This window comes from Narcine bancroftii, chromosome 4, assembly GCF_036971445.1.
Source record: "Narcine bancroftii isolate sNarBan1 chromosome 4, sNarBan1.hap1, whole genome shotgun sequence".
In the NCBI taxonomy this organism is placed as follows: Eukaryota; Metazoa; Chordata; class Chondrichthyes; order Torpediniformes; family Narcinidae; genus Narcine; species Narcine bancroftii.
This window is the reverse complement of record NC_091472.1, coordinates 13,222,436-13,239,967: the sequence shown is the minus strand read 5'-3', so window position 1 is coordinate 13,239,967 and position 17,532 is coordinate 13,222,436. Positions and strand designations below refer to the sequence as shown.

Genomic DNA, 17,532 nt, shown 5'->3' with positions numbered 1-17,532 from the left:
ATACAAGTCCCAGAACTGGACCTCATTGTAAGTTGAGGTCTACCTATGCTCAGTACTTTGATTTATGAAGTTCTCTTTACAACTCTACCTATCTGTCATGCCACTTAAAGGGAATTATGAATCTGTAGTTCCCGATTAATACTATATATTAAACATCTTGCTGTTGGCTCAAGATTCTGACATCCAGTTTTTGTTTTCTCCAATGTTTTTAATAAAGATCGTTGAATGTATTCAAATACCTCAGCTTGTTTCCCCGCCATAGCTGGTGTAACCAAAGAGCTATGTGGGAAGTGGAACCAGCCTCCAAGCTGAGTGCAGCTTACGGTTGACATTGGACAAAACGATAAGTCTAAGGAATAGGTGAGAAGTTCCAGATCTGACCCCTAGTCTGTCTCCAACACTGTGCTGTGGTGCCCAAAGACCCACTGAACAATGGGTGACAATTGTGCAGTTACTGACACTGAGTTGCACTCCAAAGTTCCCTCAGCTCAAGGGCGATGGGCACTGAGCAATGATTGCTGGTGTTACCGGTGAAAAAATCAGAAGACTAATCTACACAGGAACTTTGACAGGCCCAAGATTGATAATCAATGGACCATTCTGCCCCTTGCACAGCCTCTGCCATTTGAAAAGATCATGTATATTTAGTTGAATTATTCTACTGTCATGTGCACTGAGATACAGTGCTACCCAGAGAAGTCAACCCATTCTTTAAAAACAGCAAGCAGTGAAATGAAGAAAGAAAAATGCAGGGTGGGTTATTATGCTAAGTCAAAGAGTGCGGGTATATAGTATTACAAAGACAAAGCGAAGAGGAAAGAGAAAAGTAGAGTTAAAAAAACCAGTTTGAGGTCCATTTAAGTGTCTGATAGCAGCAGGAAAGCATACTTGAATTTGGGGGTTCATGTTTTCAAGCTCGTTTATCTTCTCTCCAATGGAAGGGCGGAGAAGCAAGTGTGACCAGGGTAGAATGCATCATTTACTATGTTGGTGCTTTCCCGAGAGCAACAGGATGTATAGGCAGGGTCGACGGAAGGGAAGAGGTTGGCTTGCGCAACAGCCTGAGCTGCATTCACATCTTGTGGCTGTTGTATTGCCTTTAGCAGAGCATTTCCCCTCCCAAGCTGTGATTCATATAACCATATAACCACTTACAGGACAGAACAGGCCAGTTTGGCCCTACTAGTCCATGCCGTAACAAATTCCCACCCTCCTAGTCCCACTGACCAGCACCCGGTCCATACCCCTCCAGTCCTCTCCTCTCCATGTAACGATCCAGTCTTTCCTTAAATGTAACCAATGATCCCGCCTCAACTATGTCTGTCGGAAGCTCATTCCACATCCCCACCACCCTTTACGTAAAGAAATTTCCCCTCATGTTCCCCTTATAATTGTCCCCCTTCCATCTTAAACCATGCCCTCTAGTTTGAATCTCCCCCACTCTTAATTGAAAAAGCCTATCCACATTTACTCTGTCTGTCCCTTTTAAAATCTTAAACACCTCTATCAAGTCCCCCCTCAATCTTCTACGCTCCAGAGAAAAAATCCCTAGTCTGCACAACCTTTCCCTGTAACTCAAACCTTGTAATCCTGTCAACATTCTCGTGAACCTTCCCTGCACTCTCTCTATTTTGTTTATATCTTTCCTATAATTTGGTGACCAAAACTGTACATAGTACTCCAAATTTGGCCTCACCAATGCCTTGTACAATTTCATCATAACCTCCCTACTCTTGAACTCAATACTCCGATTTATGAAGGCCAACATTCCAAATGCTTTCTTCACCACACCATCTACCTGAGTATCAGCCTTGAGGGTACTATTTACCACAACTCCTAAATCCCTTTGTTGCTCTGCACATCTCAATAGCCTACCATTTAATGCATATGACCTATTTAGATTTGCCTTTCCAAAATGTAACACCTCACACTTATCTGTATTAAATTCCATCAGCCATTTCTCAGCCCACACTTCCAGCCTTCCTAAATCACCTTTTAATCTACGGTAATCTTCCTCACTGTCCACAACACCACCAATCTTTGTATCATCCGCAAACTTGCTTATCCAATTCTCCACCCCTACTTTCAGATCGTTAATATAAATAACAAACAATAGTGGACCCAGGACCAATCCCCGAGGAACTCCACTAGTCACCGGCCTCCAATTTGACAAACAATTTTCTACCACTACTCTCTGACACCTCCCATCCAACCATTGTTGAATCCATTTCACTACCTCCTTATTTATACCTAATGCCTCCACTTTTTTTCCTAACCTCCTGTGGGGAACTTTGTCAAAAGCTTTACTAAAGTCCAAATAGACAACATCCACAGCTTTCCCTTCATCAACCTTTTTTGTAACCCCCTTGAAAAACTCAATCAGGTTTGTCAAGCATGATCTACCCCTGACAAAACCATGCTGATTACTCCCTATCAATCCCTGTACCTCCAAATATTTGTAAATACCATCCCTCAGAACACTTTCCATCAACTTACCCACCATCTGGACAGGATAGTCTTGTATCTCAATACCACTTTCCTAATCCTATTTCTTTGTTTTCCTTGATAAGAACATACGAAGTAGAAGTGTGAATGGGATGCCCTATCGATTTCCAACACAACTTTATGAACCACACTTGGGGCTGAGTCACCTGTGAAAATGATGGTGTTGAGGCTAGATTTACCCCACAGCTCCAGAAAGTGGACAACATCTCCAAATCGCAGGGAAGGGTGGCCCGTGAACACCACGCAGGGCTGCTTGAAGTCATTGCTGAACTCCCCGTGGATGCTGGGGTAATGCTTCAATTTATTGGTCTGAATCAGCTGTAAATAAGACCAGAAAGGAGAGGGAGGGGTTTGGGGGGGGAAACAAAATGGTTACAACCAACAAGTAGCATCCTGCTGTCTGTTTTCAGTGCATTAATTCTCATCGTAAATAAGCGGGCACACAAATTGCTCTCAAATACTGATAGATAATACTGGGCAACCGTTTGGGAATTCCTCCCCTCACAGGGAATTGTAGTCACACAACACAAGAATCTCAGGTAACTTTCTGGCGCAGTACTGAGACTGTAATAATGAGAGACGACTGCACCACTGAAGATGGTCATGAGACTGGAGGTGAAAAAGGAGGAAAATCCTTCAGGTGTAAGCAAAAGAGATTTAGTTTGATTTGGACATCATGTTCAGCAAAGACGTGTGTGCCGAAGGACCTGTTCTTGTGCCATGTTTTATGAGACATTAAACTAAATCCTCTTCTCTAAGGAACAGGAAGATAGTTTTTCCTCAATTATTGCTATTTAAGAAAGATTATGGAAGCTTTTGGTTCGTAAAATTGCTACCCCATTTCCAACAAGTTGGAAGCATCTCAAAGTTATTGATTTGCCTATTTTGGGGACTTAAAATTGTGCAAGGTGCGATAAAAATACAAAGTTTGATTTTCTTACATATGCCAATAACGTAGGGGTGTATCTACGGAAAATAGCACTAATGGCAAGCACTGAAATTGCGCTCCTCCACCATGGCTCCATTGCCTCTTGGGCCTGGTACCCGACCCCACAGCTGCCATTTTGCGGGGCGAGCAGTGGTACCATGATGTGATGGCACACGCCTCTTCTTCTTCTCTCCCCACCCCCCCACCAAAAAAAAACCTGGGACCAGGAGAATCTAACTTTAATAGAAACTGCTCAGTGGCACCCCCTTCAAGTGGCACCCAGGGCCCATGCCATATCTTAGATACACCACTGCACTAACGAATTAGTTAAGACTGGGATGAGAGGCAGACAGCGTAGGGGGCAGGGCATTGGACTGGAAGGAGAGGTCGTCATACCCTAGTACAAATCATGTCAAAAACATTAGCTCTGGAGGCTCAAACCATTGCATTTCAATATAAGCTCATTCTAAATACAAGGTCATTTTAACAACTGCCTCACTTCAGAAAACTAATTTCAGAATTAACATCTTTTATCCCTCAATTAATGAGGTGTCCACAACGACATAATTTTTATTAGAAGTAATACAATGGGCTAAGATCAGGTTGGGCCTTACCTCTGCATGTGGAAATGGAGGCTCTGGCAGATAGACCTTTGACTGCTTGTTGTGACAAAGCCTTAAGTGGGAGAGGGGAAAAAAGTGAAACAAATAAAAGTTTAAAGTCTGCCGTAAATAAAATACTACACTGAGACATTAGCAAGTATACACAAAAGAAGGAGTTACATTACTGGAACTCAGAATCAGAATTTATAATCATGAACATGTCTCGAAATTCACTTCTGCGGCAGTATAAATATTGCTATAAATAGCATTCAAAATAAATTAGTGCAAGAGAAAGTGAGCTAGAGTCTGTGGTTCATTGTCCATTCAGAAATCTGATGGCAGAGGGGAAGAAGATGTCCTTGTGCTGCTGGGTGTTCATTTTAGGTTCCTGTACCTCCTTTCCAGTGGTAGCAGTGTGAAGAAGGCATGGCCTGGCTGAGGAGAGTCCTTAAAGATACAGGCTGCTTTCTTAAGACACCATTTCTTGTAGATGTCCTCAATAGAGTGAAGGCTGATGACCATGATGGTGCTGGCTGAGTTCACAACTCTCCGTAGTTTTTTCCTATCCTGTTCATTAGTACAGGTACACGATCCTTTATCCGGACATCTAAAATCCGGAAAGCTCCAAAATCCAGCAAGTGGGGAACAGCAGTCGGGGGAAGGGGGACGATGCCGGGCAGCCAAGGGGCCGCGGTCGGGGGCGGCGGCCGAGGGACCGGCGGTCGGGGGAGGCGGCCGAGGGACTGGCATTCGGGGGAGGCGGCCGAGGGGCCGGCATTCGGGGGAGGCGGCCGAGGGACCGGTGCTCGGGGGAGGTGGCTGAGGGACCGGCGTTCAGGGGAGGCGGCCAAGGGAAACGGCGTTTGGGGGAGGCGGCCGAGGGAACTGGCTTTTGGGGGAGGCGGCCGAGGGACCTGCACTTGGGGGAAGCGGCTGAGGGATCGCGGTTGGGGGAGGCGGGCCGGGCGACTGGAAGGAGGTGGTGGTGGATACTGCAGCACAATTCGGGTGGGCTTTCCGAAATCTGGAAAAATCCGAAATTCGGAACACACTGCCCCCCAAGGGTTCCGGATAAAGGATCGTGTACCTATATCTCCAAACCAGACAGTGATGCAAACAGTCAAAATATGCTCTCCACGGTACACTTGTAGAAATTTGCAAGAGCCTTTGGTGGCGTACCAAATCTCTTCAAACTTCTGAATATGAATTCTTGACTTTGTGATGGATTATGTTATATGTTATATTTTATATTGTATATTGATATATTTTAAAAGGAGATAAATTGTGGGTTTTTTTTTTAGTTAGGTCACAAAAAAGATTACTCCACAACACAGATCTCATTTAAAATTCCAGAGATCTGCTCAAGCCAGACAGTCCAGGCTCCGAGTGCCTTTGCAAAAACTTTGAAGATTGCCTGTAAGGACTTCACAAGTAGGTGATAATTGGACATGCTGTGAAGTAATGAGTTATTGTTTTGGAAAAAAACAGATGAATGAACTTGGAAGATTAGATCTGCTGCCGAAGACTGTCTGAATGCAGTTTGCTGTTCTAATAAGATCATGTGGTTTTGCAAGCAGAGAGAAGGCCATTTCAGAACGGGCCTCCACCTGGAGACCGGCTACAGGGCGGATCCGAAATTTTGAACTTACCATTCAGACTGCAGCCCAAAAAGGCTGCTCCAGAGTCCCATTCAAAGGTTAGGCGCCTTGTAGTGTCTTCTGGATCCTCGTGGAGGTGGGCCGACTGGTGCCATAGCGCCACCCATCATCAATCCAGAATAGTTCCAGTGGGGGAATTAGGGGTAAGGAAGACTGCCATTGCTCTGTCACGTTTTGAACTGCAGAGAGCGACTCCGAAGGACAAAGCGGCCCAGTGTGGCTGTCCCAGCCCGTACTGGCTTCCCCCTGATGGCCTCCTCTGCCCCACCAGTCCCCACCGCCCCTGACGGAGGGAGAGTGGGGAGATGGGTAGCGGGCTGACATCATCATCAACACGCCCCCAAACAGCCGCCTAGCGCAGCTGCCTATTCAGAACGATTGGCGGAGGGTTGCACTGGGGAAATTATCCCTCTTGAAGAGAGGTTGGATTTTGCGGCTTGGAGATCACCGCTGCACATTCAGAGAGGTTGGTCATTATGCGTTTTGGCGGATTTTTTCCGGCTTTACATCCCGGGTTTTTATCTGAAATGGCCTAGAGTCAAATAGGCTTTTCTCGGAGAGAGAGAGAATTCAGTTCTACAGTTCAGCAGAAGCAGCTGGGACTGGAACATGACAAGCCGACAACCAACCTTGTGGAAAAACTCTTAGTTCAGCCTGGTCAAAGCCCTTGTGGTCCATACAAGAGGAGATAGCTGGCTGTGTAATGTTTCACTTGAAATAAGAGAAACAGAAAAGGAACTCTGTGGTGATTTGAAAGAAAGAGTAATCATGTGGAAAACCCAGATGGGGCAAGTTTCTTCTGCAAGACACTGAAGTGGCTGATCGGAAGGAATCAGTGTGCATCCAATGAGCAATAAATCTCTCTCTGAAAACCGACAAGAACCTTCCTGAGTGGTAACTATTTACCTTTCAAGCACTAAAGCCTGGTGAAATTCATAAATGTTAAATTCTGTGCACAGTCTAAGAATTGCCTGATACCGATAAACTTGGAGGAGTGAGAAGTGAGATTGGACTGCGAATCAAAGAACCTTTCTGAACTAAATGCACATTACATACACGTGTGCTTTGAATTAGAAGGGGGTTGTGAGGTTAAGTTAATAGTAATAAGTTTTTTTAAAATTTTTTATTTTTCACACTATAAACCACATTGATCAAGATACATACATTTTTCTTTTCAAATATATACAGTGTCGTTTTCTCCCCCCCCTTCCCATCCCACCCTCCCTACCTCCCCTCCCATTCATTTAAAGTACAGAATCTAAGATACATTAAACCCGTCAAACAATGTTGTCACTCAATAAAAATAAACAAGAAATTCCACTGAGTCAATTCTTTTCATTTCCTTCTCCTTCTGTCATTTTAGGTGGTAGATGTCCCCGGTAGGTTTTTTCTATTGTGTTTCATGTATGGCTCCCATATTTGTTCAAATATTTCAATATTATTTCTTAAATTATATGTTATTTTTTCTAATGGAATACATTTATTCATTTCTATATACCATTGTTGTATTCTCAAGTTATCTTCTAATTTCCAGGCTGACATAATACATTTTTTTGCTATGGCTAGGGCTATCCTAACAAATCTTTTTTGTGCACCATCCAAATCAAGTCCAAATTCTTTGTTTTTTATGTTACTTAGGAGGAAAATCTCTGGGTTTTTTGGTATATTGCTTTCTGTGATTTTATTTAATATCTGGTTTAGATCTTCCCAAAATTTTTTTACTTTCTCACACTTTCAGATTGCATGAATTGTTGTTCCCATTTCTTTTTTACATCGAAAACATCTGTCAGATACTGTTGGATCCCATTTATTTAACTTTTGAGGTGTAATGTATAGCCTGTGTATCCAGTTATATTGTATCATACGTAACCTCGTGTTTACTGTATTTCTCATAGTTCCAGAGCATAGCTTCTCCCATGTTTCCTTCTTTATCTTTATGTTTAAATCTTGTTCCCATTTTTGTTTAGTTTTACCATTTGTTTCCTCATTCTCCTTTTCTTGCAGTGTAATATACATATTTGTTATAAATTTTTTGATTATCATTGTATCTGTAATCACATATTCAAAAATACTTCCCTCTAGTAACCTCAGACTACTTCCCAATTTGTCCTTCAAGTAGGATTTCAGTTGGTAGTATGCCAACACTGTATCTTGAGTTATATTATATTTATCCTTCATTCGTTCAAAGGATAGTAATTTATTTCCTGAAAAGCAATTTTCTATTCTTTTGATCCCTTTTTTCTCCCATTCTCTAAAGGAAAGGTTATCTATTGTAAAAGGAATTAGCTGATTTTGCATCAGTATTAGTTTTGGTAATTGGTAATTTGTTTTATTCCTTTCTACATGAATCTTCTTCCAAATATAGAGCAGATGATGTAATACTGGAGAATTCCTACATTGTACCAATTTTTCATCCCATTTATATATGTTCAGGTATCTTCTCCCCTATTTTATCTAGTTCTAATCTAGTCCAATCTGACTTTTCCCTTGTTTGATAAAAATCTGATAGGTATCTTAATTGTGCGGCTCTATAATAATTTTTAAAGTTTTGCAGTTGCAAGCCTCCTTGTTTATACCATTCTATTAATTTATCTAGTGCTATCCTCGGTTTCCCCCCTTTCCATAAAAATTTCCTTATTATTTTCTTTAACTCCTTGAAGAATTTCTCTGTCAAGTGTATTGGCAATGCCTGAAATAGGTATGTATCCTTGGGAAAATGTTCATTTTAATACAGTTTATCCTTCCTATTAGTGTTAGTGGTAAGTCTTTCCAATGCTCTAAATCGTCCTGTAATTTTTTCATTAGTGGATAATAATTGAGTTTATATAGATGGCCGAGGATTTTATTTATTTGTATACCTAGGTATCGTATTGCTTGCATTTGCCATCTGAATGGTGATTCTTTCTTAAATTTTCAGAAATCCGCATTATTCATTGGCATTGCTTCACTTTTATTTGTGTTAATCTTGTAACCCGACACTTCTCCATATTCCTTCAATTTCTTATGTAATTCTTTTATTGATATTTCTGGTTCTGTTAAGTATACTATAACGTCATCTGAAAATAAACTGATTTTATATTCCTTGTCTTTTATTTTTATCCCTTTTATTTTATTTTCTGTTCTTATCAATTCTGCTAGTGGTTCTATAGCTAACGCGAACAATAAGGGTGATAGTGGGCATCCCTGCCTTGTTGATCTGCTTAAGTTAAATTGCTTTGATATATATCCATTTACTGTCACTTTCGCCAATGGCCCCTTATATAATGCTTTAATCCAATTAATATACTTCTCTGGTAAACTGAATTTTTGTAATACTTTGAATAAATAATTCCATTCTACTCTGTCAAAGGCCTTCTCTGCGTCTAAAGCAACTGCTACCATTGGAGCTTTATTCCCTTCTACTGCATGAATTAAGTTAATAAATTTACAAATATTGTCTGTTGTTCGTCTTTTTTAAATAAATCCAGTTTGGTCTAGATTTACTATTTTAGGTACATAGTCGGCTAATCTGTTTGCTAATAGTTTAGCTATTATCTTATAATCTGTGTTAAGTAAAGATATTGGTCGATATGACGCTGGTGCGAGTGGATCTTTCTCTGTCTTTGGCATTAGTGTAATTATTGCTGTTTTGCATGAATCTAGTAAGCTTTGTGTTTTATCAATCTGGTTGATTACTTCCAGGAGGGGAGGAATTAATAAATCTTTAAATGTTTTATAGAATTCTATTGGGAATCCATCCTCTCCTGGTGTTTTATTATTTGGTATTTTTTTTTATTATCTCTTGTATTTCTACTATTTCAAATGTTCAGTTAATTTTTTTTGTTCCTCTATTTGTAATTTTGGTAGTTCAATTTTAGTTAAAAATTCATCTATTTTGTCTTCTTTCCCTTCGTTTTCAGTTTGGTATAATTGTTCGTAGAATTCTCTGAAGTTTTCATATCTCCGTTGGATTATATGTGATTTGTTTGTCTTTTTTCCTTGATGCCAATACCATTTTCTTAGTTTGTTCTGTCTTAAGCTGCCATGCTAGAATTATGTGCGTTTTTTCTCCTAGTTCATAATATTTCTGTTTTGTCTTCATTATGTTCTTCTCCACCTTATATGTTTGTAGTGTTTCATATTTTATTTTTTTATCTGCCAATTCTCTTCTTTTAGTTGTGTCTTCCTTCATTGCTAATTCTTTTTCTATATTTACTATTTTCCTTTCCAACTGTTCTGTTTCCTGATTGTAGTCCTTCTTCATCTTGGTTACATAACTTATTATTTGCCCTCTGATGAATGCTTTCATTGCATCCCATAGTATAAACTTATCTTTCACTGATTCCGTATTTATTTCGAAGTACATTGTAATTTGTCTTTCAATTAATTCTCTAAAATCCTGCCTTTTAAGTAGCATGGAATTTAATCTCCATCTATACATTCTTGGAGGGATGTCCTCTAACTCTATTGTCAATATCAGGGGTGAGTGGTCCGATAATATTCTAGCTTTATATTCTGTTTTTCTTACTCTTTCTTGCATATGAGCTGATAACAGGAATAGGTCTATTCTTGAGTATGTTTTATGTCTACCCGAATGATATGAATATTCCTTTTCCTTTGGGTGTTGTTTCCTCCATATATCCAAAAGTTGCATTTCTTGCATCGATTTAATTATAAATTTGGTTACTTTGTTCTTTCTGTTAATTTTTTTCCCAGTTTTATCCATGTTTGAATCCAAATTAAGGTTGAAATCCCCTCCTATTAGTATGTTCCCTTGTGTGCCTGCTATCTTCAAAAAAAATCTTGCATAAATTTTTGATCTTCTTCGGTAGGTGAATATACATTGAGTAAATTCCAAAACTCCGAATATATCTGACATTTTATCATTACATATCTCCCTGTTGGATCTATTATTTCCTCTTCTATTTTAATTAGTACATTTTTACTGATTAATATAGCTACTCCTCTAGCTTTTGAATTATATGACGATGCTGTTACATGTCCTACCCAATCTCTCTTTAATTTCTTGTGCTCCATTTCAGTTAAATGTGTTTCTTGCACGAATGCTATATCAATTTTTTCTTTTTTCAGTAAATTTAGCAGTTTCTTCCTTTTAATTTGGTTATGTATTCCGTTAATATTTAAAGTCATATAGTTCAACGTAGCCATTTCATACTTTGTTTATCTTTCCTTTCCGTTTCCTCATCATCACCTTTCCTTATTATCCATTTCTGCTTTCTTGTTTTGAACACTTTATAAGACAACATTTCTAAAACATCAAACATTTCCATTATTCTCCTATCTAAAATTTCTTTAACCCCACTATCCCCTCCCCTTCCTGAGTTGCCCTTTATCCTTTGTTGGGCAACCACATCTCCCCTCTCCATTTGGATTTACGAATTCACTCGCAAGCGTCAACTGATTTCTCAGTGACCGTAACTCCTCCCCACCCAGCCTCCCCCAGAAAAGATTTCAATTTTCATATATAACAAAGGTCACTCTCTTAATTCCCTCCTTACTTCCTCTCTTCCCTTTCATTCCCTTATTAATTCTAATCTATACTCTATATATTTTCCTTTAAATACGGATACACTCATGTACACACATATATACACACATACATATATATATATATATATATAGATACCCCTTTACACACATACATATAGTTCGTGGTCATTTTTACTCTCGTTACATGTCTTCATCTCTCTGCCTGTTTTGTAGTTGTTCCGCAAATTTTCGTGCTTCCTCCGGATCTGAGAATAGTCTGTTTTGCTGCCCTGGAATAACTATTTTAAGTACCGCTGGGTACTTTAGCATAAATTTATATCCTTTTTTCCATAGGATCATTTTTGCTGTATTAAACTCCTTTCTCTTCTTCAGGAGTTCAAAACTTATGTCTGGATAGAAAAAAATTTTTTGACCTTTGTATTCCAGTGGCTTTTTGTCTTCTCTTATTTTCTTCATTGCTTTCTCCAATTTCTTTTCTCTTGTTGTATATCTTAAGAATTTTACTAAAATGGATCTTGGTTTTTGTTGTGGCTGTGGTTTCGGGGCTAATGTTCTATGTGCCTTTTCTATTTCCATTTCTTCCTGTAATTCTGGTCTTCCTAGGACCCTGGGGATCCAATCTTTTATAAATTCTTTCATATTTTTGCCTTCTTCATCTTCCTTAAGGCCCACTATCTTTATATTATTCCTTCTATTATAATTTTCCATTATATCTATCTTCTGAGCTAACAGTTCTTGTGTCTCTTTAACTTTTTTATTAGATTCTTCTAATTTCTTTTTTAAGTCTTCTACTTCCATTTCTACGGCTGTTTCTCGTTCTTACACCTTGTCCACTCTTTTTCCTATATCTGACATGACCATCTCTATTCTATTCATTTTTTCTTCTGCACTTTTAATTCTTTTTATTTCACTAAATTCTTGTAATTGCCATTCTTTTACTGATTCCATATATTCTTTAAAAAAAAATCCATTGTCTTGCCTTTCCCTTCTTCTTCCATTTCTGTATGTTCTTCTTCTTCTTCTTCTTCCTCTGGGTTGGTCATCTGTTGTTTCCTTGTTTTCTTTTTACTCTCTTCTTTCTTGTTCTCGTTGTTTTCTATGTTCTCTTCCTGTTGTTGTGTTGCAGCTGTCATCCTCAGCTGTGGAGATCGACTCCTCAGCTGGTCCCCCCTCCCGTCAGTGTTTTTCTTTTTCATGCGCGGTTGCACACTTTTACTTGGCTCCGCGAGCCATTTTTGTAGTCCCGAGCTCGGGACTTCCACTGACCTTAGGGAGCGGGCTTCTCTCTCCGCGGCGGCCCTCCTCGAACAGGTAAGGCCTTCACCTTCTTCTTCTGACGTTCTTCTCTTCTTCCCGTTGCTTTCGACTTTTCTTTCTTCGCTGCCATTTTCTTCCCACCTTTACTTTCACTTTGTTTTAATTTTTATTCTTGTGCCTTTGTGTATTTTTTTTAAACTTTTCTGGTGAGGGCTGGAGTTCCCTGACCGGCCACTACTCCATCACGTGACTCCTCCGTTAATAGTAATAAGTTAAAGTTTGATCCTGTTTTCATGCTTAAAGATTAGTAAAAGCAACTTTTGTTTAATTAACCATTTGTCTTGGTGAATTTCTATTGCTGCTGGGTTTTCAGGTCCTCTGGGTTCATAACAACTTCCTGTCAGGGAGACCTCAAGCAGTCTGGATCAGTAGCAGCACTTCAAAGGCCATCACAGTGAGCACGCTCCACCACACCCCCCCCCCCCACCCCCAGGACTGCATGCTCTGTCCACTGCTGTTCACTCTGCTGGCCCATGACTGTGGAGCTAAACACAGCTCAAACCACATTATCAAGTTCGCTGACAACACAACCGTGGTGGGCCTGAATAGTAAGAATATGGAGTCAGCGTACAGAGATGAGGTGCAGTCGCTAATTAACTGGTGCAGAGCCAACAACCTGCATCTGAATGTTAATAAAACAAAAAAGACGATTGTCGACTTCAGGATGGCCCAGGGGACCACACTCCGCTGACCATTGACAGCTCAACTGTTGAGGTTGTCAAGAGTATCAAGCTCCTTGGAGTGCACTTGGTGGAGAATCTCACCTGGTCCCTTAGCACCAGTTCCATTTACAAGAAAGCCCAGCAGCGCCTCTACTTCCTGTGAAGGCTGAGGAAAGTTCAGCACCCACCCTCCATCCTCACTACATTCTACAGAGGATATATTGAGAGCACCCTGTGTAACTGCATCACCGCCTGGTTTGGAAGCTGTACCACCTCGGACCGCAAGATCCGACAGTGAAGCCAGCGGAAAAGATCACTGGGGGCTCTCTTCCTACCATGAAGGACATCTACAACACTCGATGCAGGCAATAGGTAATAAACAATCTGGTTGGATGAGCCATAGCACTCGGGCCTTTACGTCCAGATTGGGAAAGTTTTTCCCCCAAGCCATCAGGCTCATGCATTCCGAGAATATATGTGGATAGTGTACCATGGACGTTCACTGTATATGTCAATATTTTATTGTGTTTAACTTCTATTCTAGCACATTTATGTAAATATGCTCCGTGGTCCTGGGGAAATACCATCTCGCCTTTACTGTGCGAGCATGATATGAATGATAAATAAAGGTGACTTGACTTGAAGTACAGCCACTGGTGAGCCTTCTTTGTGATTGCAACAACATGGAGGTTCCAGGAACGATCATCAGAGATGCTCACATTCAGGAATTTGAAGTTCTTAACCCTTTCCACTGCTGAAGACTGGTTCGTGTTCTCTTGATTTTCCTTTCCTGAAGTGCACAATCAGCTCCTTGGTTTTGCTCACATTTGAGTGCAAGGTTGTTGTGTGCCAGGAAAGTGTAACTAATACAATTAATGTTAGATATCAAATGGTACCATATAATTTTTTACACCTATTATACTCTTCTTCTTCTTTGGCTTGGCTTCGCGGACGAAGATTTATGGAGGGGGTAAAAGTCCACGTCAGCTGCAGGCTCGTTTGTGGCTGACCAGTCCGATGCGGGACAGGCAGACACGATTGCAGCGGTTGCAGGGGAAAATTGGTTGGTTGGGGTTGGGTTTTTCCTCCTTTGCCTTTTGTCAGTGAGGTGGGCTCTGCGGTCTTCTTCAAAGGAGGTTGCTGCCCGCCAAACTGTGAGACGCCAAGATGCACCTATTATACTACACTCCATATAAATTACATGTATTCAATTCAAATTGTTCTGACAAATGTTTCAGATGTAACAAAGAAACAAGAACCTTATTACATGCAGTTTGGTTTTATGAAGAAGTGGGAAAATTTTGGGAAGATTTGAATATATTATGGGGTCAAACTATGAAGATACAGATACCAAACGATCCAAGAATATTTTTGCTTGGTGATTTATATGACATTGATACTAAATTGAGGTTAGACAAATATCAATGAAAATTTTTGAGTGTAGCAATAGCAGTGGCACGGAAATGTATGGCAGTAACATGGAAGTCAGATAGTTTTATAAGATTGGATAGGTGGCATTTGGAAATTCAAAACTGTATACCACTGGAAAAGATTACTTATAATTTAAGTAATCAACCTGAGAATTTTTGTGTGATTTGGAAACCATATATGGATTTCATTGGTAAGAGTCCATCCACATCGTCCATAACACCCACTCCTCCCAATTAATATGTACAGGATAGAAGAATATGTTAGGAATATATGAATAGTGAATGATAAATAAATTCAGGTGTTTTTTCTTTTTTTCTCTTTTCTGTTTCTTTGGGGGAGGGGATAAAAAGAAAAATTTATATATCATTTTGTAATGTTTTTATATTGTGTAATAGGATGAAGAATTTATATGTATGTATTGACGCAAATGAAAAATAAAATTTTCAAAAAGGTTGTTGTTGTGACACCTCTCAATGAACTGATCTATCTCCCTCCTGCGCGCTTTTTTAAATTGTCGTTTGTGATTCTGCAGACTGCCACGGCGGTGTCATTGACAAATTTGGAGATGGAATTTAAATTGTGCCAAGCCACACAGTCATGGGTGTAGAGTCCAGCAGTAGGTAGAGCACACATACTTGAGGTGTGCCTGTGTTGATTGTCAGTGAGGAAGAGACATAATTTCCACTTGGAACTGATTGTGGTCTTCTGATGAGGATCTAGTTGCAGAGGCCCCAGTTTTGGTGCTTATTGACCAGCACTGAGGGTATAATGGTGTTGAAAGCTGAGCCGTAGTTGATGAAGAGTAGCCTGATGTACGTGTTGCAGTTGTCAAGATGATCAGAACTGAGTGGAGAGCTGGAGATGTTGTACTTGCTATGGAGTGATTATGACTGCAGGCAAAATGCAGTAGGTCCAGATCGTTACTTAGGTAGGAGTTAATTCTCATGACCAAGCTCTCAAGGCATTTCATCACCGTAGAACTAACAACTAAACCAATGATTCAGGGTTCAAAGTTTACTGAGAATTTATACTTAACTAACAACAAAACTGTTAATAAAAGTGATCAGATGTCACACCTTTGACCTGGGAAGAACAGGTTGTTAGCTGGGCTGCATTGCCAAGGGAATATAAAACAAATAGCTTAACTAAAAATTCAAAAAACATCCAGAATAACTATTTCGTATCACAATGAAATAAATACTTATGGAATGTCCTGTTAAATCAAGGACAATCATTAAATCCTTAAAAAAACAATCTGCAAAGATGAATTTGAACTTCATGTAGTCTGTAGGTATGGGAATTTAGATTCATATACTGAAATAAGTTGGATTGAAAACTGATTGTCCAAGGAATTGATTTGGCTCACAAGGAAAGCAATCTGCCATTCTTAGCCAAGATAATCCCAGACCAATCTGTGAGGTTAACTGCCACCTGAAGTGGCTTGGGAAGGTTCAAGGAATAAGTTAAAATAAGTTTTAAGTTTTAAATTTTAAGTTCATTTACATATTATACCTAGCACAGTGAGAAGCATAGTCCTGTGAACAGTCCAATAGGCAAACTCTTTATATACTTGAAAACGAGCATCATTATGGAGTATAAGGTTAGTTTAAAAAAAAATCAATTTATACAAAGCAAAAGCTGCATTTTAGCACTGTTGTGGGGTTCATTTAAGAGTCTGATGGCTGTGGAGTGTGTGTTAATCTTTAGTTTAATGTTCAACTATATTTATTATTTATATAAATGACTTAGTAAAGTAAATTATAGACTTAAAATATTGCATCTGTATTTTTCAGTCCCTTTCACACTTGCGTCCCACTAAATTGGCCGTTCAGTGTCCTGGGATAGGAATGGAGGTTTGGCTTTTCACACTTGACTACTCTTAACTGAGACATTGAACGCTTTCATCCCCAGGGTTAGGACTGTTCTACCAGTGACATCATAATGCATCAAGCGATGGTGGATTTACCCTAAATCCTGATCAATATATTATGATCTTATATTTGAACAAAATTAATCATGCTTAATTATAACATAATTAAGCTTTAAGTACAGCACAATATGAGCCTTTCAGCTCCTGTTGTTGTTGTGTGGATCTATATAAACCTTTATAAGGGACTGTGGGAAAGTGCTAGCAATAACAATAAGTTAGTAGCGCTATAGCAATAGCGGACAATTTTTAAGCAAGATGGGAAAGATGGTAGCACTGTAGCACATAATTTATACACCATGGGAAAGTTAGTCGTGCTGTAGTGCACAATTTATACAGCATGGGAAAGTAAGTAGCGCTATAGCGCACAATTTATACAGCATGGGAAAGTAAGTAGCGCTATAGCGCACAATTTATACAGCATGGGAAAGTTAGTAGCGCTATAGCGCACAATTTATACAGCATGGGAAAGTAAGTAGCGCTATAGCGCACAATTTATACAGCATGGGAAAGTTAGTAGCGCTATAGCGCACAATTTATACAGCATGGGAAAGTTAGTAGCGCTATAGCGCACAATTTATACAGCATGGGAAAGTTAGTAGCGCTATAGCGCACAATTTATACAGCATGGGAAAGTAAGTAGCGCTATAGCGCACAATTTATACAGCGTGGGAAAGTTAGTAGCGCTATAGCGCACAATTTATACAGCGTGGGAAAGTTAGTAGCGCTATAGCGCACAATTTATACAGCGTGGGAAAGTTAGTAGCGCTATAGCGCACAATTTGTACAGCATGGGAAAGTTAGTAGCGCTATAGCGCACAATTTATACAGCATGGGAAAGTTAGTAGCGCTATAGCGCACAATTTATACAGCGTGGGAAAGTTAGTAGCGCTATAGCGCACAATTTATACAGCGTGGGAAAGTTAGTAGCGCTATAGCGCACAATTTATACAGCATGGGAAAGTTAGTAGCGCTATAGCGCACAATTTATACAGCATGGGAAAGTAAGTAG

At 39.8% G+C, this 17,532-nt stretch overlaps 1 protein-coding gene across 2 annotated transcripts in view; it reads right to left on the bottom strand.

Annotated features, from left to right (window-relative positions):
- ints9 (integrator complex subunit 9) overlaps nt 1-17,532 on the bottom strand; it is a 98,011-nt gene that overhangs the window by 15,069 nt on the left and 65,410 nt on the right. For both annotated transcript variants that reach the window (XM_069930785.1, XM_069930786.1), the window contains exons 11-12: nt 4,048-4,108; nt 2,652-2,823 (exon numbers count right to left, since the gene is read on the bottom strand). In XM_069930785.1, coding sequence (XP_069786886.1) covers nt 2,652-2,823; nt 4,048-4,108 — 233 coding nt within the window. The remainder of the gene's footprint in view (nt 1-2,651; nt 2,824-4,047; nt 4,109-17,532) is intronic.